A 26,647-nucleotide genomic window follows, 5' to 3' on the forward strand; every position below is an offset into this window, starting at 1 on the left:
ATGCCTCTTGACGAATGGAAGTTTATAATTTTTTGTTGTTTTGGGGGGTTTTTTGGTGAGGAAGATTCACCCTGAGCTAACATCTGTTGCCAAACTTCCTCTTTTTGCTGAGGAAGATTCGCCCTGAGCTAACACCTGTGCCAATCTTCCTTTTTTTGTATGTGACCCGCTGCCACAGCATGGCTGCTGACAAGTGGTGTAGGTCCATGGCCAGGAACCAAACCTGGGCCGCTGAAGTGGAGCATGTTGATCTTAACCACTAGGCCATGGGCTGGCCCCCAATCAGTTTACTTCTTATTGGGGCTCTTGTAGTAGGTACTTTGGTTTGATTTTTCTTCCATATTGCCAAGTGTATGCTCTTTCCCCATCCTTGTAATATTGTATTGTAATTCAGGGTTACCATTGTTTCCTGGTTTCATCAAAGATAAAAGATGTTTCTGTTTCTCATTTCCTGTGTTTTTTGAGAGGTTCTCCACATTTAAAAAGAAACTCAGGTCCATTCATTCATTTTATTTCTAATTATTTTACGTACATCAGTATGGTCATGTTTTATATCCTGAGTTTATAAAAAATGTTCTAGGGCAAAATGGCTAGACCCACCACAGAGATAAGAGATTTTGGAGTGAGTTTGACAGTTTACTTGCACATAGCAGTCTCTGAACTTTACAAAATATTCTGTATTTCATCAATTTCTAAGATACTATTGCTGATTATAAGAAGCACCATTATATTATATATCAAGAGAGAAGAGCAGTCAGTTAACATTAGACAATGCTTCATCACTTAGGCTTTTTTATTTTAAAAAATTTTCTTTTATTGTGCTAAAAAACACATAAAATTTGCAATTTTATGTATATCTTAACCATTTTTATTTATTTATTTATTTATTTTATTTTTTAATTTTTTTTGAGGAAGATTAGCCCTGAGCTAACTACTGCCGGTCCTCCTCTTTTTTGCTAAGGAAGCCTGGCCCTGAGCTAACATCCGTGCCCATCTTCCTCTACTTTATATGTGGGACACCTACCACGACGTGGTGTTCCAAGTGGTGCCATGTCCGCACCCGGGATCCAAACCGGCAAACCCCAGACCACTGAGAAGTGGAACGTGCGAAGTTAACCACTGCGCCCCCGGGCCAGCGCCATTAACCATTTTATGTGTACAGTTCAGTAAAGTGAAGTGTATTTAAAATGATATAAAACAGATCTCTGGAACTTTTTCACCTTCACTTAGATTTTTAATGTTATATTTATTTTGAAAGAAGGCTTGTAGACTTGTTTGGACATAGATTTCTATTGTGTGTCACACTGGTTTGTTTTCTTGCCTTTCTGTGAACACATACTTTTTTGTCCAATGCTAAATCATAGTGTAATCTTTTTGAAGACATTTAAACAGCAAAATTATTTAACATATCTAATATTAATGCACAAACTCATATTTAAGCGATTATATGAACAGTATGACTAATTTTCACGTAATTGCACTTAACGCAGGCAATCACAACTATGTCACAACTGTTGTCTGTGCTAGAGAGAGGTAAAAATGCCATCGCTTTTACAGCACATCCCTATTTCAAAGATGTTAAGATGTGAGAAATATGAGTCAGAAGAATTGATGGAAAATTATGTACTTTGCTTTCCCTGAATAGAATTGGCTCCATAACATATTTATTTCTGTTTTTCTCTCTCAAGTTGTAACCATAAACTGTATGTATGTGTGTGTGTGTCTATATATATATAGAGAGAGAGAGAGAGAGAGAGAGAGATAATAAAACATACAGATAGACAAAGATATAGGTGTGCACACACAGTTTTATTTTTTACTAAATAAACTGGTAAATGGATCTTTGTTATCTAGTTCCCAGATGAAGAAAACTTTCCAAAAGGAAGTACTAGCTTTAACATTGAAGACAATTTTCAAGTGATGGCTGAGTCTAATAAGGGTTCAATTGAAAATGATTGTAAGTAAATTGTGAGTAAAATATAACATTAAAAAGTTATTTGACATTGAACAAACTGTTATGTAAAGACCATGCTTTTTTTCCCCACAGCAATTTTAGATTTCTCTTCTAAAGATTCAGAATGTTCATATCATCATTTGGATTATAATTTTAAATCAGCAGAAAGGACTTCATGGAAAGCAAATAAGGTATAATAAACAAAGTTTTAACAGTTGAGAGTGAAAAATTTTGGTAGTCTTATAAGAAAGGAATCTATCAAAAACTGAAAAGATAAAAATCTTGAAACTGGATGATTTTTCAAAATGGATCAAGAAAGTTTATCAACAACTAATATTATTTTAGTGATGAAATGGCAGCGTAATTTCTGTTAGAATAAATAACAAAATGCAAATACTGCTATCTTCTTTGTTATTCGAAGATATCTTGATTTTTGCAATATGACATGAAATGAAGAACATGCATAATTAGAAAGGAAGAAATAGAGTTAGAAGAATCAAGTAAAAATAAGAAGTTTAAGAACTTTGTAAAGGAGCTGAAAACAAGATAAAATTGAAAAATTAATAGTTTTCCTAAATCAGTTAGAAAATATAATAGAAAAAGAGTCCCAGCAATAGTAACAAATGATATGCAATACCAAGATATACTCTTAATGAGAAATGTGTGGAACGTGTGTGAAATAGACAATGAAATTTTACTGTGAAATATAAAATTCACGAGTAAATAGGAATTCAACAGTACTTATTGAATGCCTTCTATAGGTCAGGAACTTGTGAGACTTGGGTGCAGAGTGATGGACAAAACAGGTATGATCTCTGCCTTTTAAGGCCAGCAGGGGGAGAGAGATATTTATCAAGAGAAGAAATTGCACTGTAGGAAAGCTGTGAAAGTACTCTGAAATCACAGGGGAAATCTGCCTTGTGGGTGATTAGGAAGGTTCCTGCAGCTATGGCAGCAGTGAGGGAAGAACATAACATGCAGAGAAACAAGTGTAAATACCCTAAGATTGGAAAGGGTTGGGTGAGAACGTGAAAGAAGGCCAGAGCAGCCAGCTAGTGATGAGTGACACGGAAAGTGGCAATTAAATGAGATGGAAAAGTGAGCGGGACCAGACAGAAGAGTCCTGCAGGTCGGGTGAAGAGCTTTGATGTTGTTCTCTGTTTCACTGGGAAGTGACTGAAGGGTTTTCAGCAGGAAGTCACCTGACTTAATTTACATTTGTAAAAGGTTTTGCTGGCTGCTGTGTGGAGGATGGATTCAATGGGATGGGCACTGCCGCAGAAGCGGGGAAACCAGTTAAGAGGAGCCTCAGATGGTAGTGACTTGAAGTAGGGACCGTGCAGTGAAAGTGCAGCAGAGTTGATAAATAAGTTTCAGATAAATTTGGGAGGTAGCAGCATGGATGTTGCTGGATTGGGTGTAGAGAGAGTGGGGTGAAGGACAGGGAGGAAAAAGACTCCTGGCTTTCGAACTTAACCGTTGTGTGGCCTGAGGTGGTTTGCACTGAGTGGAGTAGGATGGAATGTTAGTCTACTAGGGTTGCCATAGGAAAATCCCATAGGATAGGTGCTGACCCAACAAATTTATTTTGTCACAATTCTGGAGGCTAGAAGTCCAAGATCAAGGTTCTGGCCAATTTGGTTTCTGGTGAGGACTCTTCCTGGCTTGCAGATGGCTGCCTTCTCACTATGTCCTCACATGGCCTTTGCTGGGTGTGTTCACATGGAGAAAAAGAGAGAGAGACCTCTCATCTTATAAGGACACTAATTCTGTCAGATCAGGGCCCCAGTCTTAGGACCTCATTTAGTCTTTATTACCTCTTAAAGGCCCTGCCTCCAAATTCAGTCACACTCGGTGTTAGGGCTCAACATATGAATTTTAGGGGGACACAATTCAGACCACAGCAGGGAGGAACAGGTTTGGTGAGTATATAGGAACAGAGAAGGAGTGCCTGTGAGACAGTGAAGGAGAGATGTTAAGTAAGAAGCTGGGTACATGGGTCTGGTTCAGAGGAGACGTGTGTATAGTCACTGGCACGTAGAAAAATTTACAGCTCTGAAAATGGATTTAAAGAAAGTGTGGGAGAGGAGTGTGTTATATACCATCCTCAAGAATTGGGAAGGGGAGAGGGTAAGTTATGTCAGTTATTGTGGAGACATCCAATAAAATGAGACTGAAACATGGCCATCTGGCGATTTGGAGGTCGTTCGTGACCTTGTCAAGAGCAGTATCAATGAAACAGTGAGGGTAGAAACTGGTTTAGGGTGTATTAAGTAGTGAGTGAGAGGTAAGAAAGTGGAGTCAGTGTGTGTGGAAAACTCCCTAGAAAGATTAGCGTATTTAGTCAGTCTGTTAGTCACTCATTTATTAAATATTTTTTAAGCTACTACCATGGGCTGCACTGTTCTTGGTGCTAGAGGTTGGCCTGTGAATGAGCAGGTGAGGACTTGCCCTTGTGGAACTTACATTCTAGTGAAAGGAGACAGACAGTGAACAAGTCAGCATATAGTGCCTCAGAGGGTTGTGAGTGCTGTGGAGAACCTGCAGCTGTGTGGGGGTAGAGGGTGCAGATGGGTGTGGAGTTCTAGTTTGTACATGTAAAGTAAGCCCTCTCTGGTAGCATGACGTTGGAGTAGAGAACTGAATGAAGCGAGAGAGAGCCATACAGATATCTGGAGGAAGAGCATTCCAGGCCCAGGGCACAGCAAGTGCAAAGGTTTTGAGGTAGGAGAATGCTGGCCAGTTTGTAGAACAGCCTGGAGGTTGCCATGGAGTGAGTGAAGGAGTGAAGGGAGAGGTGAGAAGTGAGGGCAGAGAGGAAGTGAGGGGCCTGATCTTGCAGGGTGGCTCCAGGGACATGGTAGGAGCCTTCTAGTTCTCTGGGAGAGACTGGGAACCATTGGAGTTGTAAAGAGAGGAGGGAAATGATGGAGTTTACATTGAGAGAGTACTCTGGCAGGTTTGTAGAGACTGTGCTGTGCGGAGAGGGTGTAACACTCAATAACGATTGCCTGTTGTTATTTTTATTGACGGGGCAATACAGTCTAGACTGCCTAGGTTTGAATCCCAACTCTGATGCTTATAAGCTGGATGGATTTAAAAAATTTAATTGCTTAACTGCTCTGTTTCTCAGTTCCCTCACTTGTAAAATGAAAATGAGAGTACCACCTCATATGGTTGTGGTAAGGATCGAATTAGTTAAAAAATAGAAAGTTCTTGGAAGAGTCCTGGGCACACAGTAAGAATCGATAATAGAGCAAAACTATTATTACGTGATGATTGAATTGTAATTTCCCATTTGTTTCGTCGTTTCTTCTACTAGACTGAATTCCTTGAGTGCAGGGACCATGGGTATTCATCGTCTCATCCTTAGCTCCTAGCACAGCACCTGGAACCAAGTGGCTAGTCAAGAAAATGTTTTAAAATTTATATATAAACTTTTTATCTGTATTGTGACTTACTCAAAAAAAAATACACAAACACGTCTTAAGTTCAAACCATTCAGAAGAGTACGACGTTACACGTAAAAACCTTTCCCCCGGGGGCTGGCCCCGTGGCCGAGTGGTTAAGTTCGCGCGCTCCGCTGCAGGCGGCCCAGTGTTTCGTTGGTTCGAATCCTGGGCGCGGACATGGCACTGCTCATCAGACCACGCTGAGGCAGCGTCCCACATGCCACAGCTAGAAGAACCCGCAACGAAGAATACACAACTATGTACCAGGGGGCTTTGGGGAGAAAAAGGGAAAAACAAAAATCTTTAAAAATAAAAAAAAAAAAAAATAAAAAAATAAAAAAACCTTTCCCCCGTATCCCACCCCCATTAGAAACCACTCTTGACAGTTTGGTGTGTATTCTTCCAAACTTGAATTCTTTTATTCTATTCTCATCCAAATATGTGTATTAAATGTGATCATCATATTAGATTTTTAAGGTGATTAATTTCTAGAAGCAGCAACAAAATTAAGTACTATTCTAAGGAGAATAACATAGTGAATAATATGACTGGTCAGGTCTGGAATATATCAAAAAAGTTCATTGCATTTGGGAGCAATGTCTTGAAGTTTAGGTCAACTATAGATAAACCCTAGACCTGAGGACATAAGAGAGAGTTGTTCAGTCCTTGGGTCTGCAGGAAGTTTTACCTTCACAGCTTCTAAATGTGAGGTCTCATTTAGCCCGAGCCCCTTAGACTGGAAATTGATCTTCAGGACCACATCCCCATAACCCAGATCAATCCAAATCAGAATGTGGCCCATTTCAAATAAATCCAACAGGCTTTGTGTTCTGCATTTCACTTTCTATTATTATTGATTTAAATGGTTTATTCTGGGGGCTGGCCCAGTAGCACAGCGGTTAAGTTCACAGGTTCCACTCCGGTGGCCCAGGGTTTGCTGATTCGGATCCCGGGTGCGGACATGGCATCGCTTGTCAAGCCATGCTGTTGTAGGCATCCCACCTATAAAGTAGAGAAAGATGGGCACGGATGTTAGCTCAGGGCCAGGCTTCCTCAGCAAAAAACGAGGAGGATTGGCAGCAGATGTTAGCTCAGGGCTAATCTTCCTCAAAAAAAAAATTTAAAAAAATATTTAAATGAGTTTATTCTATCCTGTGCCTTTTGGAAGAATCTTTGCCCCACTATAGCTCTACGTAATCTGCTTGAAAGCATTGTTTTTACAATATAGATTACTAGAATTCATTCAAAGTGAGGGAGAAAATGCACTAAGAAGATTCTGATCTATAGCTTTGTTTCTTCTTTCTGGATAGGTGACATCACCAGAACAAAAGATCTCAACATCAAGTCCTGTTTCTACTTTTTCTTTGAACTCAAGAGATGAAGACGTCATGCCAAAATTCTCTGAGGAGTCCCTGAAAGCAAGAACTTCACCTGGTGATCTTCACTCTCTCAACTTAGGCAGTTGTTACCATATTGCTCTAATATCTGTCTGTCTGCGTAAAATGAAGTTTTTTATTTGAGAGATTGTTACTAAAAATATTTTGGAACCAGGTTTTAATTTTCTGTCAGTGTTGCTTGATTGACTTGTTAGAATTACGACCTAAGACTTTATAAAAGAATACCATTGGCTTACCTACTGCTCTGCTGCCTTCCCTGGTGGTCTCCAGAGTTTATTTCCAACAAAATAGAAACTCTGTCCAGAGGGTACATTATTATAAAATAGGGAACCGTAGCATTGTCAGATAAAAATTTTAAGCTTATATTGTTCCCATGCGATGTTATTCATTCATTTATTCAACAAATATTATTGCTTTTGCATTTTTAAGAATATATCTATTACTAACGCAGCTGACAGATAGAAGGAATTATAAAACTCAGCCAAAATCTGCCATAAGATGTTTACCAGAATTGAATTCTTCTCACATACCAAAATAAATCAAATAGATCAAAATTAAGTCAATTTGAAATAGATCAAAATAAAGCTAAAAATCATTTTTACTCTGAAGGTCAACATATTAATTCATGAGTGTAATAAATATATAGAGGAAGTTACAATCACATGGTCAAGTAAATGAACCATGAACTTCAGTCTCTGGGGAGGGAATATAAAGTTGAGAAGAAAAAGCTAGTTTTGGGTTCTCGTCCTGACTCTGCTAATTGCTGGTCCTGTTACCTCTAGGCCTTGGTAATCTCATCTGTAAAATGAGAAAGATGAATCCCGTTTTGGCTGTAAAGTACTTTGAGAACTTAAGTGTTATGTAAATATAATGTAGTAATTGGGGGGGCGGGGTGGGGCAGGAAATCCTTAGCTAAGGGGGAGAAGAAAAGAGAATTTCAAATTCGTCAACTTTAAAAAAGTGTCAGAGTGTATTAATTAAAGCTTTGTAATCTTTATTTTTTTGAGACTAAAACTAGTAAATTTTTTGTTTGTTTTAAAAAAGGAAATAAAATTTTGTTTGCTTTTTTTTGCAAGGCAAGTTGGTACTTTTTGCATTTTTGTATAGATAGCCACTGTTTTCTAGAGCCTGGGTGATCACCTTTTTTTTTTTTTCCAGTAATGAGAAAATCCAGTTCTCTGGAGAATGAGAACCTTCAAAGGCTGCCTTTAGTAAGTAGAACCCGAGTTCCACTTGTTACCTTGCCACCTGCTGATGGGCAACTTGACTTAGATTCTTGTTCACATGGGATCGACGGTGACAGGCGAGAGTCTTCTGGTTCCCTCATGTTCAACCTGTGTCACGCGTCAGCGGTTCTTTCTTTTAGCCTTGGGCCTGAGGACCACAGTGAAACTTCCTCCTCTAAAAAATCTAGGGAAGTGACTCCAGGGGATGTTTCACTTCTCGATAATATAAATACTCAAAGCAAGTGGCTGAAATATCAGAATGTACCCCAAGGCAGCTTGACTACTCCAAGTAGAGTTGATAAGAAAGTGACAGATGGCTTCTTTGCTGTGGCTGTTCCCGGGATGCGCTTTAGTGACGCGGGTGAGAGACAGGGTGGTGCTGTGAGTGGGCGCTCTGTAGGCCCCGTGCATCTGCAAATGATGAGAGGCGTGCTTCACCAACAGCAGCAGGAGTCTAGCAACCAGGATTTGGCTTCCAGAAGGGAAGCACTTTCTCTGAATTTAAAGCAGATTTTTAAGACTGAGGAAATTCAAAGTGTGTTAGGAAAGTCTGCCTGCTCCATCTACAGTGAAACAGGAGATTTACAGGTGAGAAAAGGTACCAATGTCTCAGTGCGTTGTTTCCAATAGTTATTGTCAGAATTTCAGCAAGAGCATTACCAAAATCAAGCTACAGTCACATCTTCTTTAACTTAAAATCTTTCCTAGTAGTTGTGAAGATTAAGTGAAATTACGTATTTGAGTGAGGGTGTCTGGTGCAGTCTCTGGCACTCAATAGGTATTTAATAAATTACAGCTCTGACTGTGTCCACCACCACTTCCACTACTACAATTCTGTAATTGTTTCCATTCTTCACTGTTGGCTCTGTTTTGCTGATCAGATCATTATTTGGGTAAAGGTACATCTTACTACATATTGGTTGTGAACAATTCTTATTATAGTTGTAACCAGAAATAGAGATCCATTCATATGAGTTAAGTTTTTCCTAGCAAAAAGTATTTAACAACTAATTGAGTGGCACACAGGAAAAGTCAGTCTAGGGGGCCGCCACGTGGCTGAGCGGTTAAGTTCGAGCACTCCGCTTTGGCGGCCCAGGGTTTCGCCGGTTCACATCCTGGGTGCGGCCGTGGCACTGCTTGTCAGGCCACGCTGAGGCAGCGTCCCACATAGCACAACCAGAAAGACCCACAACTAGAATATACAACTATGTACTGGGAGGATTTGGGGAGAAAAAGCAGAAAAAAAAAAAGAAGATTGGCAACAGTTGTTAGCTCAGGTGCCAATCTTTAAAAAACAAAGAAAAGTCAGTCTTATTTATGATTAATAGTGCCATGCAGAGTCATTCTTGCCCTATTTGGTTTCTCACTTAAAGTTAGAAAATGATTTTCAAGGATTCTGGAAATCGAAAGGAAAGTTTATTTTCTTAAACATGTGTATAGAAAATAATTCACTCATTAGTAAACAGTATTTTTCTGGAGTTATTATAATGACTTGAATTATTCCATTTCAGGAAATAAATAGCTCTGAGCTATGCTTCCCAAGTGGGCAGAAAATAAAATCTGCTTATCTTCCCCAACGGCAGATTCACATACCAGCTGTTTTTCAGTCATCTGCTCATTACAAACAGATTTTTTCATCTTGTCTCATAGGTATGACTGTTATCTTTTCATTTTATTATGGTTGATCGCTGCCTAATATAAGTAGTATTGCTGTGAGAAAGTGTAATATCTTATATTGTGAATTTTCATATTAAATTATCTACTTGAGATTTGTTCTTTTCCTTGTGTTTGCTCCAGTTTTTGACAGTAAGTTATATTCTAGTTTCGGATCAAAATTGAGTTTTAAAAGTGGGAAATGATAGTATTATCTTTTTCAAGTTATAGTTTTTCATTTTTTTTAAGCTGTAAGTGTTACAAATGGTTTTGTTAAGTTAAGTAGGAAATTTTAAGTATGGTGCATAATTAGTTTTGATGGTTTGTTTTATTGCACAAGGGCAAAACTTCCTTTTAAAAATGGATATTTTTATTAGGTTGTGGTTTACTCTGTTAAAAGGTTTTCAAATTTAGCTAACAAACAGCACATATGTGATACAAACAGAATTATTTTGTATTTAATTTTCATCTGTATCTATCTTTCTCTTTTTTATAGAACATCTAAATATATTGCTGTTTGGATTAGCACAAAGGTTGCACAAAGCTCTTTCAAAAGTTGACATATCATTTTACACGTCATCAAAAAGAGAGAAACTGAAAAATGTGGAAAATAATGTGCCATCCTGCCACCATCATCAACCTGCAAAACTTGTCATGGTTAAAAAGGAAGGTCCAAATAAGGTATTGTTTCCTCTTCCCCTCTCGTTGCCCCAGCAAATACTTGTCTTATGAAAAGTTAGGTACCTATTGCTTGATGACAAGCTTAGTTAAAGAGTGAGTCTTGATTAGGAGCCTTCTACTTGAGCAGTTAGTAGCTGACGTATAGTAAACTCTCAATAAATTGTTATTGAAAGATGATCTGTGTTTGAAGATAGAAAAATGATTAACCTTCATGTTGCTTAGGAACTTATTGTGTAGTAGTAGATGGAGAGAGATACACTAAAGGAACTTTTATATAATACTGTAATGGATAAAGTAGGAGGGATATTCCCAAGTCACAGTGAGAACACTGAGAAAGGATCATATCCCAGCCTGAGGGCTTAGAGAATGCAGAGATGAGTCTGAAGGAAGTGAAGGTTGAAACTACTCTACTGTGTGATCCCCAGTACCAGTAACAGATAAGGCCAGGGGAATAGAAAAGGATGCTGATTTAATTTTTATTGCTGAGAAGTCAAGTTAGTAAAATATATATTGATCGATGGTTTGTACTGATTTGTAAGACTGTACGTTCATTCATAATAATAGAATTTTCTTCCATTGTTTGCAGCATTCTACATCATCATTAGTTGAGTATGTAAATTTGGATTTAAATTTAATTGTCAAAAGCGAGAATTCATAAATGATATAATCATAGAATCAAATATTATAGAGTCACTAAGTCTTCTTTTCTTTTTAAGATTATTTGATGACTTGGTTGTCATACTCATAGTATGTTGTCGGGTATAAGGGTTAGGTTATAGAGTAGAAAATGTGTTGTTATCTGAGTTTTGTTGTAAAAAAACTATACTTGTGTGTATCCTCATGTGTGTGCTCATGCACACTTGTGTGAATGAGAGAAAAGGCTGGAAAGAAATGGAAAAGGTGTTCCTGCTGGTTGTTTCTGGGCAGCTTTCAGTTGTCTATAGTGAACATTTTAAATCAGAAAAACAGTGAATTTTATTTTTCAAATAAGCTTATATTCTCAGAATAATGTAATTTTTTGATAAAGAGAAAATAAGTGGAAAAGAAGGTGGTTTTAAATTTTAATTTATTGTTTAAATTAATTAAGAAGATTAAGTTGTGTAGTGACTAATTTATTGGAGTACATTAATGCCAAGCAGCCTTTATAAACGTCTTGACATACATAATATAAAAACAGTAAAAAATAAAAACATTATTTTTCTTACTAAATTTTTCTATCTTTTTCCCCTTAGGGTCGCCTCTTTTATACCTGTGATGGAGCCAAAGCTGACCGATGTAAATTTTTCAAGTGGCTTGAAGAAGTGACCCCAGGATATTTAACACAGGAAGAATCTCTACCTAGCGTGGTTTTAACTGATATAAAGAGTATTGGCTTGTACTTAAGAAGTCAAAAGATACCCCTCTATGAGGAATGCCAGCTTTTGGTGAGGTATGTTGTATGGTACCAAATAATTGCCTCTAATTATATCAGAAAATAGTAACCTCACAGAATTATCATCAGTTTTAAAAGAGATTGAGATAGGAAAAGTATCTCAAAGATAGAGTACCTCTGTTTTTATAATTCTAAAATGGGAATAATCCCCTAGAGCTGTTTTTGGCCCCCTCTAAACATCAAGAAGTGTCAGCAATGTCAGGGTAACTGGCAGGAATACTATTTTTCTAACAATTTTTGTATATAGCCACAATCCTAAGTGAAACCCTATTGAACAAACCACAAGAATAGTTTTTAATCAGTGCAGGATAATAGGTAGTTGTCCTTCACAAGCCTGAACTACACAGTTTATAGGATAATAGAATGCTGCTATTTGGAAATATGTCTTATAAAAGTGGGATTACCCAAAAGAGTAAATATAATGAGCATTTGCATGCTAATTTAATAATAACAACATTTATTAGGAGCTTGTATATGCCAGGGACTCTTCCAAGCACTTTATATTTATTTTTTCAGTTCATCTTCATAATCTATAAGATATGGAAATAATAGGGATAATTTATTATTCCAATTTTACAATTATAGAAACTGAGGTACTCTATCTTTTAGATACTTTCCTGTCTCTATCTTTTTTAAAACTAATGATCATTATATCAGGGTTGCTGTTTTCTTCCTTTGACACAGTACATCTTTATTTTGTATACATGTATGAAATTATATAACATACACCCTGTTTTTCTTTTTGTGCTGTATTTTAAAATTTAAAAAAAAATTTGTACCTTCAAACTTCCATTATAAAATAAATAAGTCATAGGGATGTAATGTGGAGCATGGTGGCTATAGTTAGTAATACTGTGTTGTGTATCGAAAGTTGCTAAGAGAGTAGATCTTAAAAGTTATTATCATAAGAAAAAAAATTTGTAACTGTGTGGTGATGGATGTTAACTAGACTTATTGTGGTGATCACTTCACAATGTATACATATATCGAATCATAATGTTGTACACAGGAAACAATGTTATATGTCAATTATATCTCAATAAAAAAGTTTGTATCTTAATATTCAAAGTTATTTTTGTTTTTTATTCATTTTGCAGAAAGGGATTTGATTTTCAAAGAAAACGGTATGGCAAACTAAAGAAGTTTTCTACTGTAAATCCTGAATTTTATAGTGAATCTAAAAGCAAACTCTATCTTAAGCTGAGTCGGAAGGAAATTTCTTCAACTTATAGCAAAGGTAAGTTGATCTGATCATGTTGTTGACTGAGTCTAGCCTTGTATCTCAGTTATATACAGCTCTGTAAATTCTTTCTATTGAAGAGATTTTTTTAAAGTACGGTTTAATAGTATATATTGTTAATTACTGTATAATTAATTAGACTATTTGTAAAAAGCACTTTTTAAAATTTTATCTTCTTAAGAAACTTTACTAAAGGCTACCAAAAACTTTAATTTTATTTAAAAAGTCACAGTAAGTTCTTGGCATCATATAAATCAGTATATTGATTCAACTGTACTTTGACCAATATCAAAAATAAACTGAAGATGTAATGAGTTTATTGATAACTGCTGTCATTGTCTGCACACTTTGATGACACTGGACCCCAAATTTTGTATATTTGAAAGTAAAATCCTTAAAAAATTCTTTTTCCAAGGACCTTAAGTACACTAATTTAGGTTAATCATTATCTCTGGTTTCATGACCTACTCTTGCCATTGATCTTTACCTAGTTTGCTTTAGTTATTTAATTAGTTATTTTAAATGATATAAGTGTGAGTCCACAAACCAAGGCAAAATTCAGTACCTTTATAGCTGCCTGAATTTAATATAAAGTAACCCCACTGATGGTCTCTCCTAACGTAAGGTAGTTAGCATTTTGATCCCTGTGTTCATTAACATCTTGCTTTCCTTTGTATAGAGGTGTATATAAATGAATTTCCAAGATCGTGTTTCAAATTTTAAGTTTTTAGGTTTTTTGGTTTTTTGTGAGGAAGATTGGCCCTGAGCTAACATCTGCTGCCAAGCCTCCTCTTTTTGCTTGAGGAAGACTGTCCCTGAGCTAACATCTGTGCCAGTCTTCCTCTATTTTGTGTGTGGGATGCCTCCACAGCATGGCTTGATAAGTGGTGTGTAGGTCTGTGACCAGGGTCCGAACCTTTGAACCCCAGGCCACCGAAGCGGAGTACGTGAACTTAACCACCATGCCACGAGGCCGGCCCCAGTTTTTAGTTATTTCTTTCTTTCTTTCTTTAATTTTTAAAAATTTTTATTGCAGTAACATTGGATTATAACATTATATAACTTTCAGGTGTACATCGTAATATATTTCAAATTCTGTGTAGATTACATCGTGTTCACCCCCCCAAAGACTAATTACAATCTATCACCACACACATGTGTGTAATCACCCTTTTTTTCTTTTTATTAAGATTATGATAGTTTACAACCCTGTGAAATTTCAGTTGTACATTATTGTTAGTCATGTTGTTTTTAGTTATTTTTTAACGTTACTAAAATGATATAATTCTAGATGTAATCTTTTGGAATTTATCTTTTTCACTTAATAGTATATTGCTGCAATATATACGTATTATTGATGTTGGTCTAAAACCTAGAGTCTAGATTACTTGTTTGGATTTCTGTCTAACACTTTATTTTGTGAATATGCCACAGTTCATTCATTCACTCTTCCATTGATGGTCATTTTGGTTTCCGCATTTTGCCATTGGGAACAGTATGCTCTGAATCTTCTTATACTCTCTTGTAGATGTGCAAGAGTTTCTTTCAGATATAATCCTAGGAATGAAAATGCTGTGTTACAGGCTGGGAAAATGCCCCATACAGATTTAGGCTGTAGTGCCAAACTGCTTTCTACAGCGGTTACATCAGTGTGTACTCCTGCTGTCATGTGGCTCCGCCTACTCAAATGCGTGTGAAGGGTCTCATGGTGGTTTTAGTTTGCAATTCTGTGCTCACCAGTGATGTTAAACAGCGCTTCATGTGTTTGTTAGCTATGTACTCCTTCTTACCCATTTTACTGTTGTGTTGTTTGTGATCTTATTTATAGTTCTTGTATATTCTTCATGTTAATTGTTTGTTGATCATATGTATTTTGACTGTCTGCTCCCAGTTTGTATCATGTCTTTTCACTTACTTTAAGGTATCTTTAGATAAACAAGAATTATTTTTTAATATAGTCAGATTTATTAGTCTTTTTTTCTTTTTATATTGCTTTTTGTGTCTTATTTTAAAAATCTTTCCCTATGCTAAGGTCTAAAATTATTCACCTATATTTTCTACTAATTGTCATAAAGTTTTGTTTTTTACATTTTTTTTTACTTCTTTAGAGTTTTTTAAGGTTTTCGTAATGGCATAGTACATGAGAAAATCTTCAATCCCTTTGGAGTTTTTTTGTACATGGTATGAGATATGGACCCAATTTCATCTTTTTCTCTTTAATTAACAGTTTTGCTAGAATAATAATTTTTTATTGATTAATCTCTCTTTCCCTCTTGAATTGAAATTCTACCTCTGTCATATAACCAAGTTCAAAATAGTATAGGTCTGTTTCTGGAGTCATTAATTTTATATTGTTGTTCAGTTTGTTTATCATTGTGCCAGTTCTACACTGTTTTAATTACTGTAGCTTCATCCATGGTATGCTTTCTCCCTGCTATTTTATTACTTTTTGGATCTTATATATTGAGGTTATTTTATTAGGTGCATATATATTTTAAATTGCTATTAGCTTCTTGAAACTTTTATCATTATTTAGAGACTCTCCATCTCTTATAATAGTCTTTTCTTAAAATCTAGTTATTAATATAGCTCTGTGAGGTTTGTTTTGACTAGTGTTTGCTCAATAAGTCTTCCAATCTTTTCATTCCAGCTTTGTGTGTATCTTGTATTATAGGTGTGTCCCTTATAAACAGCTTATGTCTGAATTTTAAAAATTTGACTGACAAATGGAATAAGTCCAATAGTTAAATTTATTATAATAATAGATATACTTGGGTATTTTTCTACGATCTTAAGTTATTTCTGTTTATCCCACTTTATCTATGATCTTTTTAATCCTTTCGTTTTTTAAAAAAATTGTTAGTTAAATCTTACCCTGCAATAAGACAAGAACTTAGAAAGTACTCACATGGCTTGTTTTCCCCCTTTGACCTCTTCCTTCACTCTCCCCACCCCCAGCACGTTGATGTTATCTAGACTAGTGCTTCTCAAAGGTGGTCTGCAGGCTGGTCTGGTCCACAAACTGGTACTGGTTCCCAGAAGGAGGTGAGGAGCTGCTCCCTAAATGCAAAGCGTTTGTGTCGCTAAGCAGACTGTTCAGTTGTGTTTTGCTTTGTTTTCTCTTGTTTTGTTTGCAGCAAGACTCTTGAATGAAGGAGGCATTATGATTTGTTGAATTACATTCTAGCACGAGCTTCTGGTTGCAGACCACTAACAAACTGTTCAGGGCAGGCTGCTTTAAGTAGCACAATTCTAAAATGTAAATTTTGGGTTAGTATGGATTTATTTTCTATCATTTTTTTGGATGCAACTACTTTTTAAAAGATGACTACAAATATGTGCAAAGTATTTAATTACCTTTATTTCATGTATTTCTTTTAGCAGCTCCTGGATTTTTCTCTCTTGTTTATGTATTTCATCAAAAACTGTTTGGAATGTAGGTCTTTGTATAGTAAACCTCCCGAAGCCTTCAATGTCTGAGAATATTTTTATTATATATTCATATTTGAATGATAGTTTGGTTACATATAAACTCTAGGTCCTAGCAGGTTTTGTGGTGGTGGTTTTTCTTTTTTGTTTTTTCTTTTAGCAAATCTTAATTTAGTCTTTCTAAATTATTCACTTGAGTTTTCTTAAAACGATTTTTTCTTCATACTCATATGGTTCAAATAATACATGTTAAGTTATATAATTATAATAACAAATACAACTGTGGTATAAATAAGTTTTAGAATAAATACAATTGACTTTTTGTAAGTATAAATTCAACTGGTGGTAGAAATAGTGCACAGGTATTCTGGAAGTAGCCTGCTAGCCGTCAGTGCTCACTATACTGTGGAGATGGGTAGGCCCGTTATACAGAAAGAAAGGAGAACACTCATTAATCTGAAGCGTCAGTCAATTAGACGTCCATTTAGAGAACTTGTATTCTCCCATCCGAGTGCTAACCAGGCCAAACCCTGCTTAGCTTCTGAGACCAGACGAGATTGGGCAAGTTCAGGGTGGTATGGCCATAGACAAGAGAACTTGTATTCTGTCCATGATTGCCAACTTTATTTGAGCATGGAAACCATTATATGGCAGAGCATCTTTTTAGACTAATATTCTACCTTGGGTAAGTCTGATGTAGCTATAAAACTGTTTTATAAGAGAAAGATGAGTTACAGTTTGTCTTCTTTGCTTTATTTACATTGGTTTTTTGTTTGTTTGTTTTTTTGGTGTGTGTGAGGAAGATTGGCCCTGAGCTAACATCTGTGCCAATCTTCCTCTGTTTTTCGTATGTGGGATGCTGCCACGGCATGGCTTGATAAGCGGTGTCTAGGTCCACACCTGGGATCTGAACCCGTGAACCCCAGGCCGCCGAAGCAGAATGTGTGATCTTAACCACTATGCCATTGGGCCGGCCCTGACATTGTTTTTTTTTTAAATAATTATAAAACTAACTTTAAAAACATAAAACAAATAGAGTTAAAAACAAGGAAATGAAATGTTATTAGTTCGGATGGAATCTTGTAGATGATAGTAACCAATTTTGTTTTTTGAGAAATAATGTAAGAGTAAGCATCTAAGAAATCCATAGTAGGTTGGGATTCAGCATAGTTCTGGGTCCTTTTGACAGTGTTTGTCGTTTCAGATGATCTCTGGGTTGTTTCAAAAACCCTAGACTTTGAACTGGATACTTTTATTGCATGCAGTGCTTTCTTTGGACCGTCATCTGCCAATGAGGTGGAGCTACTACCTTTGAAAGGTTACTTCCCCTCTAATTGGCCCACTAACAGTAAGTATTACCATGGCCATGTTAATTTATATTAAAAAAGAATGATAGACATGAAGTAGGCTGTGAGCAAGAGTGCTAACTTTGTGTGGGATTGTTTGATTAAAGCCAATGAAAACATTCACCTCTACTTCCTACTGTTGTATACAATGTGTTCCTGAAAATGCATGTGAAAGTTGGATATATGAACATTTCTGCAGTTCAAGTCCCAGAGGGCTAACACTAGAATCAAATCTTGACCCCTCACTTAATATTTTTGATAAAGTTTTGTTAAAGTTAAATTTTACACGATATATACTTGATTTTTAAAAATGTAAACATTAAACATATAAATAAGAATTTCTCAAGTAATTTCCTACATCAAATTTTGATTCTCTTGGTTTATTGAATTCTCTTGGTTTGTTATTCTAATAGGGTACATTTAGTAGCAAATCATTTACTTTTACATTGAGAACATCTTGTAGATTTTGCAAAAGATTTTGCAAGTTGTTGAGCAGGAGGGTATGATTTTTATTTTGAGAGTAGTTTATCATCTGCCTTGAGAAATCCTTTTGGTTTTTTAGTGGGGAGGAAGAGTGGCCCTGTTGCCAATCTCCCACTTTTTACTTGAGGAAGACTGTCGCTGAGCTAACATCTGTGCCCATCTTCCTCTATATTTTTTGTGGGATGGTGCCACAGTATGGTTTGATGGGGGGCCAGGTCCGTGCCCAGGATCTGAACCTGTGAACCCTGGGCCGCCAAAGTGGAGTGTGCAAACTTAACCACTATGCCACCGGGCCAGCCCCTTGAGAAATTCTTAATAAGACAGTATAGGCTACCAGCTTTATTTTTCTTTTAGTAAAGAAGGCTTTAATAAGCTGAATCCCTATGCAGTTCTATGAATCCATAGACTTCTCTATACATTTCAGTCTCTGGAATAATTTCTTATGGTTGAATTTGGTCCATAACTAATTAAAGATACAGCATTTAATGACTTATTTCAAGTATTTTATATACATTTTTAACTTTTGATTTTTTCTTTGAGAACTGAATAAACCTAATCAACCAGCTTGAGTCCAATAAGAGCCTAATTAAGTGAATGTTTGTCACTTTTCACATGCATATTTTCATATTTGCTGCATTTGTTTCCTGACCAACATCAGCATTCTAACTTTTCCATATATTTCTATAAGGTAATTGAGGAAAAAATGCAAGAAAATGCTCAAAAACTACACAAGTGCCACTGTACAGCACAAGGTGCTACGCTGATAAAGGAACTGCTGCCTGTCAAGCAGCACACCACGCACTAACTCACAACAGTTGTTTTTCTTCATCAGCGGATGTGTGGAAGTCCAAACTTGATTTAAGTTATACAGTTTGTGGGTACCCATATAAGAAGTATGAAAGAGCAGTTAGTATTGTAGCTTAATGGATAAAGGAACTCTGTGTGTACGTGAGGGTTTATTTTATGTCATGCGATTCATTCAGTAGCTGAACACTGCGTTAGTCTTTTTTAACGGTCCATTTTACTTACATTAAATGTTCATTTTCTGCATCCTCTCTATAGTGGTGGTTCATGCACTCTTGGTTTGTAACGCTAGCACAGAGCTGACCACTTTGAAAAACATCCAGGACTACTTTAATCCAGCTACTCTGCCTCTAACACAGAGCCTGTTAACGCTGTAAGTCATTATTTACCTCCAGGTCTTTGGTATTCCAAAATGGTGACTAAATGTGAATATGAAATTGCAGCAAAAGTGTATTACATAAATTTTTGCCAAAACATTAATTATCTTTTAGAGATTATGAGATTACTGTGGATTACTAGTTAAAAATGAAAAGATAAAGGGAAATATGCATCGTTTGCCATCACTCCATCCATCCATCCATCCATTTATTTATTATGATTGAGACTAATAAATGTTATTGCAAATGTTTTCCCTTTGTCAAGGAGTGATTTCTTAAGGATCTTTTGAGTGTTGACTTTATTTTTCTATTCATCTGTATTTTTCTGCTGCAAATTATTTAACATTTAAAAGAATCATTTTGCAGCTTGAATTCAGTATGTATATTGATACTGATTTTATCTCTTGACATAACCTTTATCTCATTTTTAATTTCTCAAGCACTATGCCCCCTTTTTAAAAATTGGTAGTGATATCATATTAAATTCATTAAAATGATAGAAAAAGTCTAGTTTCTAGTTTGGAATGTTATGATCTGTCTTGTGGTATTTCATTTTTCTCAACATAATGAAGTCCTAGGTAAAAAAAAGTTTCTTTCTTTTTGAGGAAGATTAGCCCTGAGCTAACATGTGCCACCAATCCTCCTCTTTTTGCTGAGGAAGGCTGGCTCTGAGCTAACATCCATGCCCATCTTCCTCTGCTTTATGTGTGGGATGCCTACCACAGCATGGCTTGTCAAGCAGTGCCATGTCTGCACCCAGGATCTGAACTGGCGAACCCCAGGCCACCAAGGCAGAACGTGCACACTTAACCACTGCGCCACAGGGCTGGCCCCAAAATAAATATCTTTATGATTCCATTATGTTATTTATCTGCTTCCAAATGAATTCACGCTGTATAGAAATAGAAATAAAACCAATTTATTTATTGCAGTTTTACCTGAAATAGAGGCTGTATTAATTATCTCAGTTTTATATAATAGAACGTGGCTTTAAAGTCAGTACACCACTTATTAGCTGTGTGCTTTTTAGGAAAAAATTTAATGTTTCTGCATCTTGATTTGAGATAATTAACTACTTCCTAGTGTTGTTGTGAAGATTACATCAAATGCCATGTAAAATGCTCGCATAGTGCCAGTGCATAGTAGGTATTCAACAAATGTTAGTTCTCTTCCTTTCTACCCTCCTCCAAATTGGGGTTTATATCCATTTGCGCCCATGAAAAAATCTTCTGTGATGCTTAAAAAGTGGAAGCAAAGTTATGAATAGGTTTACTCACCTTTTTCAAAAGCCCCTCATTTTTCTTTGATTTTATTTACTGCCTTTTTACTAGGTCTTCATCAACTACAGTTAGCAACAAGAGAGTCAATAAGAGAAAATTTATCCCACCGGCCTTTTCGAATATCAACACAAAGTTTGAACTCCTCAGCCTAGGAGCAACGTTGCAGTTAGCTAGTGAGTTAATTCAGGCACACGAGTTAAACAAGGACCAAGCTACAGCTCTAATTCAGATAGCTCACATGATGGCCTCACACGAAAGCATGGAAGTGGAGGAACTGCGAACCCCTACCCTCCCTATCACCATCATACATGGTAAGAAGCAAGAAAGAAACAGGCTAGTAAATACATTGTTATATAAGCTTTTATAACTCAGTTGGCTTGTTTGTCATTTCCTAGTCAAACAAGATTCCAGAATAACTCTAAATAGATTTTTTGAATCTGAACCTGTTTTGGTAAACCATTAGGTGAGAGCAGAACTGTCCACCCTAAATGGGAGAATGGGTAGGGTATCGATGAGTGAGTCGCATTGCTCATTCGTATCCAAGTGCCCAGACTTGATTTAGATGTCTACGTGTTGCTCTGTTAGAGTGGACTTCAACTCTGACCAGCAAAGCCGTGTATTTCCTATCAGCTCGCTCTTCCATCCTTCACAGCAGCTGTTCCAAACCTTCCTTCTTCTCATAACCCCATCGTTGCCCCTGCTCCACTCTCTGAAATTGGTCTTACCTCTGGAACACGAAGTGGAGTTCATAACAGCAGCTCCTTCCAATGTGCTGCCCTCCTTCTCAGATTTGCCTAAGTTTGGACCTCTGTTAGCCCTTTTGGTTCTCCCAGTGAAGGAGCTTTGCTTTGTCCTCTTCAGAGCTAATGCCTCTGTCTGGATTCTCTCACCTCTTCAGCTCATTTTCTCTCGCCTCCACTCCAAAGCTGATCTTGCTTTTTGTACTATTTTGAGGATTTACATCACATCCACCTTGTTGACCAATCTAGACATCTGGGTGTCATCCTAGATTATTCTTTCTCCCTGGACTAAGTGACTTTTGCTTAATCCTCCTCATACTCTCTTACTGTTGACCTCCCCCCATGAGATCAGTCCCTGAGATGTTTCCCTTCTAGTGTCTGCCTGTCTTTCATATCGATTCTCTCTGCTCAGTTCACTTGCACTGCCACTTAATCCAAGCCTCATCGCACCTCCATCTAGCCTAGTGGGCAGAGTGGGGGCTCTAGAGCTAGAATCCTGCATTTTTATCCTGGCTGTATCATGCATTAGCTGTATGATCTTGGGCAGGTTGCTTATCTCTTAGCTTTAATTTCCTACTCTGTAAAATGGGTTGATAATAGCCTCTGTCTCGAAGGGTTGGAGGATGAAGTGAGTTAACGTTGGTGAAGGGCTTGGGACAGTGCCTGGCACAGGGCAGGAGCTTAGTGAAGTTAGCATGTTTACTGTTAGGATTATCTCACACAGCTTTCTAATTGATCTACCTTTACTTTTACCTTTCTTCATGTTTTCACTCAAGGAATTTTTCTAAAACACAATCTGATTAAGTCAATTCCATTGCTTAAAATCCTTCAGTGACTTCCCCTGGCCTTTAAGACAAAACTCCAACTCTTTAGCCATAGCAAGCAGAGCTCTTGTGATTTGTCCCCTTGTCTACCTTGTCACCTCGTCTCTTGTCTATTCGCCACAGGCTGTGTAGAAATACTTAATGGCCTCGTGCGTTGTCATGCCTCTGCCCAGAAGGACCCTGTCTTTGAGCAGACTGGCTATCTTATTCTGGAAGACTTAGTTCTGCTGCTGCTTATCTTTAGGAAGCATTCCCACCTCCACCAAAGCAGGGAGAGCTGTTCTTTCTCTGACACCGTAACGGTGTTATTTAACATATTATTTATCATTGTTCCTTTACTTTGCCTATCTTCCTAAGTAGCCTAGGGTCTCATTAAATGTGGAGGTCTTTTGGTTATTTATTTATTTATCCTTTGTGCTGAGCACACAGTGGCCACTCAATTAATGTTTTTTGAATAAATAAATGGAGAAGAGAGGGAGATAGATGAAATATTTCTTGTGCTTTCAGAAACTTAATTATGATATTGCCTTTATTTTTTTCTCCTCCTTCAAAATAATTAGGTGTTTTTGGAGCAGGAAAGAGTTATTTGCTGGCAGTGGTGATTTTGTTTTTTGTACAGCTATTTGAGAAGAGTGAAGCTCCTACAGTTGGAAATGCAAGACCATGGAAACTTCTGATTTCTTCTTCCACTAATGTAGCTGTTGACAGAGTACTTCTTGGGTAAGTATGACAAGTGTATTTAAGTAGCTAATGTTTAGGTTATTGTTGAGAAAGGCAATCCACCATAGGCCCTGAGTGTCCATGCACACTTTTGCTGGGTATGCCAAAAATGCATGGCCTTTGTCTCTGACTCAAGAGGTGGTATCCAGAAACAGTAATAGGCTAACTTATTAGTTTGTAAGTAGGATAAAATAAAATACCAAACCTGACAATTTTGGCACAAGGTTGGGATACTTATGTAAAAATTTGAGTTCAGCCAAGAACATGTAGAGCTGAAGGGTGTGTTGTTGGAGGAGGCAATAAGCCCTGGGATGCTGACATACCCACCGGGATGCTAAAGACGCAAGGCCTTGAGTCCTCTTACCCAAGACATTTCTCAGGGTTGTGTTTACAACAAGCAACCTTGACTGATAAGGTCATGTCTCCCTCTGGGACAAAGAGCAGGTTTGCTTACTAAGCCCCAAGCTTAGTGTTCCTTTCCTATAGCTCAGCCCACTACATGTGCAGGCATCCATCTGGACCCTCTGCCTCTCCTCATAGGATTTGAGGACCAAGAGAAACCAATGCAGATATATTGATGCTTATGCTGCTTCCTGTGCCATGAGTTAAAGTCCTCTGTCGCTGACCCAGGAGCCTTGGAAGTAGGCTAAAATTGCAGAACCAAATTGTAGGTCATTCTCTTGTCCACCTGCTGTATGAAAATATAGTGGTAAAGTAGCTGAACAATTTAATTAAATTATGTGTTTGGTTTCAATAAGAGGGATCTAAAGAAGGCAACACAATCTGTTTGCAGGGATACAATTTTTGTGATTGTGTAAGATTTTATTAAAAATACAAAGAACTATTACATAATATTTTACCAATATTCCAGTGTTTAATGATCTGAATTTCAGCATAAATGATGAAGTTTAATTAGGAGAAATAATCCTTTACTTATAAGTGGCTTTTTAAAAATTAACTTTTATAATTACATATGTTAATACTTACGATAGAAAATATGCAGACTATACAGATAATATTATATTTCTTTACAAATTTTTTATATATATACACACACACACACATTTTGTTTTTCAAACTTGGTATTCAACAGTATATATTGTTTTGTGTCCTGCTTTTTTTACTTAAAGATTATTTCTCTATATCAAATCATCTTAGAAAACATAATTTTTCATAGCTCTATTATATGCAATGATTAGCCTTTTGTTAAGCAATTTTTTTTTATTGAGGTCATAATAGTTTATAACATTATGAAATTTCAGTTGTACATTATTTGTCAGTCACTATATAAATGTGCCCCTTCACTCCTTGTGCCCATTCCTTCCCCTCTGGTAACCACTAAACTGTTCTCTTTGTCCATGTGTTAGTTTATCTTCCACATCTGAGTGAAATCGTATGGTATTTGTCTTTCTCTGTCTGGCTTATTTCGCTTAACATAATACTCTGAAGGTCCATCCATGTTGTTGCAAATGGGACAATTTTGGTTTTTTTTATGGCTGAGTAGTATTCCATTGGATATATATACACCACATGTTCTTTATCCATTCGTGAGTTGATGGGTACTTGGGTTGCTTCCATGTCTTGGCTATTGTGAATAATGCTGCAGTGAACATAGGGGTGCATAAACCTCTTTGAATTGTTGTTTTCAACTTCTTTGGATAAATACCCAGTAGTGGGATAGCTGGATCATATGGTATTTCTATTGTTAATTTTTTGAGAAATCTCCATACTGTATTCCATAGTAGTTGCACCAGTTTGCATTCCCACCAGCAGTGTATGAGGGTTCCCTTTTCTCCACATCCTCTCCAACGTTAGTAATTTTTTGTCTTGGTGATTATAGCCATTCTAACAGGTGTAAGGTGATATGTTAGTGTAGTTTTTTGGGTTTTTTCCTGAAGATTTTATTTTTCCTTTTTTCTCCCCAAAGCCCCCCAGTACATAGTTGTGTATTTTTAGTTGTGGATCCTTCTAGTTGTGGCATGTGGGATGCTGCCTCAACGTGGCTTGATGAGCGGTGCCATGTCTACACTCAGGATTTGAATCAGTAAAACCATGGGCCGACGAAGCATAGTGCACAAACTTAACCACTCGGCCATGGGGCTGGCCCCTTAGTGTAGGTTTTTTTTTTTTTTTTTGAGTTAATGATAGGTTACAAACTTGTAAAATTTCAGTTGTACATTGATTGTCAGTCGTGTTGCAGGTGCACCACTTCCCCCCTGTGCCCACCCCCTACTTCCCCTCTCCCCTTGTAGCCACCAATCTGTTCTCTCTGTCTGCATTTTTAAATTCCTCATATGAGTGAAGTCATACAGAGATTGTCCTTCTCTAACTGGCTTATTTCACTTAGCGTAATTCCCTCAAGGTCCATCCATGTTATTGCAAATGGAATGCTTTTGTTCTGTTTTACAGCTGAGTAGTATTCCATTGTATATATGTACCACATCTTCTTTATCCATTCATCTGTTCATGGGCACTTAGGTTGCTTCCATGTCTTGGTTATTGTAAATAATTCTGCAATAAACATTGGGGTGCGTAGGACTTTAGGAATTGCTGACTTCAAGCTCTTTGGATAGATACCCAGTAGTGGAATGGCTGGGTTGTATGGTAGTTCTATTTTTAATTTTTTGAGGAATCTCCATACTGTTTTCCATAGTGGCTGCACCAGTTTGCATTCCCACCAGCAGTGTATGAGAGTTCCTTTTTCTCCATAACCTCTCCAACATTTGTTACTATTAGTTTTAGATATTTTTGTCATTCTGATGGGTGTAAGGTGATATCTTAGTGTAGTTTTGATTTGCATCTCCCTGATGATTAGTGATGTTGAACATCTTTTTATGTGCCTTTTGGCCATCTGTACATCTCCTTTGGAAAAATGTCTGTTCATATCCTCTGCCCATTTTTTGATCAGGGTGTTTGTTTTTTTGTTGTTTAGTTATGTGAGTTCTTTGTATAGTTTGGAGATTAACCCCTTGTTGGATAAATGATTTGTACGTATTTTCTCCCAGTTGGTGTCTTTTTGTTTTGTTCCTGGTTTTCTTTGCCTCACAGATGCTCTTTAGTTTGGTCAAGTCCCACTTGTTTATTTTCTCTTTTGTTTCCCTGGTCTGAGTAGACGTGGTATTTGAGAAGATCCTTCTAAGACCAGTGTCAAAGAGTGTACTGCCTATATTTTCTTCTAGGAGTTTTATGACTTCAGGTCTTAGCTTCAAGTCTTTGATCCATTTTGAGTTAATTTTTGTGTATGGCGAAAGATGACCTTTATTCTTTTGCATGTGGCTGTCCACTTTTCCCAACACCATTTGTTGAAGAGACTTTGCTTTCTCCATTGTATGTTCTTAGCTCCTCTGTCGAAGATTAGCTATCTGTAGATGTGTGGTTTTATTTCTGGGCTTGCAATTCTGTTCCACTGATCTGTGTGCCTGTTTTTTGTACCAGTATCATGCTGTTTTGATTACTATGGCTTTGTAGTATATTTTGAAGTCAGGGATTGCGACACCTTCAGCTGTGTTCTTTTTTCTCAGGATTGCTTTAGCTATTCGGGGTCTTTGGTTGCCCCATATGAATTTTAGGATTCTTTGTTCTATTTCTGTGAAGAATATCATTGGAATT

The 26,647-nt window shown here is 37.0% G+C and overlaps 1 protein-coding gene across 8 annotated transcripts in view; it reads left to right on the plus strand.

Moving 5' to 3' along the window:
• Positions 1-26,647, plus strand: part of ZGRF1 (zinc finger GRF-type containing 1) — a 71,180-nt gene that overhangs the window by 26,056 nt on the left and 18,477 nt on the right. For 6 of the 8 annotated variants that reach the window (XR_011537279.1, XM_070609365.1, XM_070609367.1 and 3 more), the window contains 12 exons: positions 1,855-1,957; positions 2,048-2,145; positions 6,717-6,840; positions 7,962-8,014; positions 9,541-9,679; positions 10,179-10,363; positions 11,596-11,792; positions 12,893-13,032; positions 17,669-17,812; positions 19,356-19,470; positions 20,806-21,065; positions 22,879-23,038. Coding sequence is in view for 7 of the 8 variants with exons in the window: in XM_070609365.1 (XP_070465466.1) it covers positions 1,855-1,957; positions 2,048-2,145; positions 6,717-6,840; positions 7,962-8,014; positions 9,541-9,679; positions 10,179-10,363; positions 11,596-11,792; positions 12,893-13,032; positions 17,669-17,812; positions 19,356-19,470; positions 20,806-21,065; positions 22,879-23,038 (1,718 nt within the window). In the remaining variant the exon portion in view is untranslated. Of the gene's footprint in view, positions 1-1,854; positions 1,958-2,047; positions 2,146-6,716; positions 6,868-7,961; positions 8,618-9,540; positions 9,680-10,178; positions 10,364-11,595; positions 11,793-12,892; positions 13,033-17,668; positions 17,813-19,355; positions 19,471-20,805; positions 21,066-22,878; positions 23,039-26,647 lie in introns of all 8 variants that reach the window. The other 2 variants (XM_070609371.1, XM_070609369.1) reach the window with 2 other exon arrangements.

Source organism: Equus przewalskii, chromosome 2 (assembly GCF_037783145.1).
Source record: "Equus przewalskii isolate Varuska chromosome 2, EquPr2, whole genome shotgun sequence".
Lineage (NCBI taxonomy): Eukaryota > Metazoa > Chordata > Mammalia > Perissodactyla > Equidae > Equus > Equus przewalskii.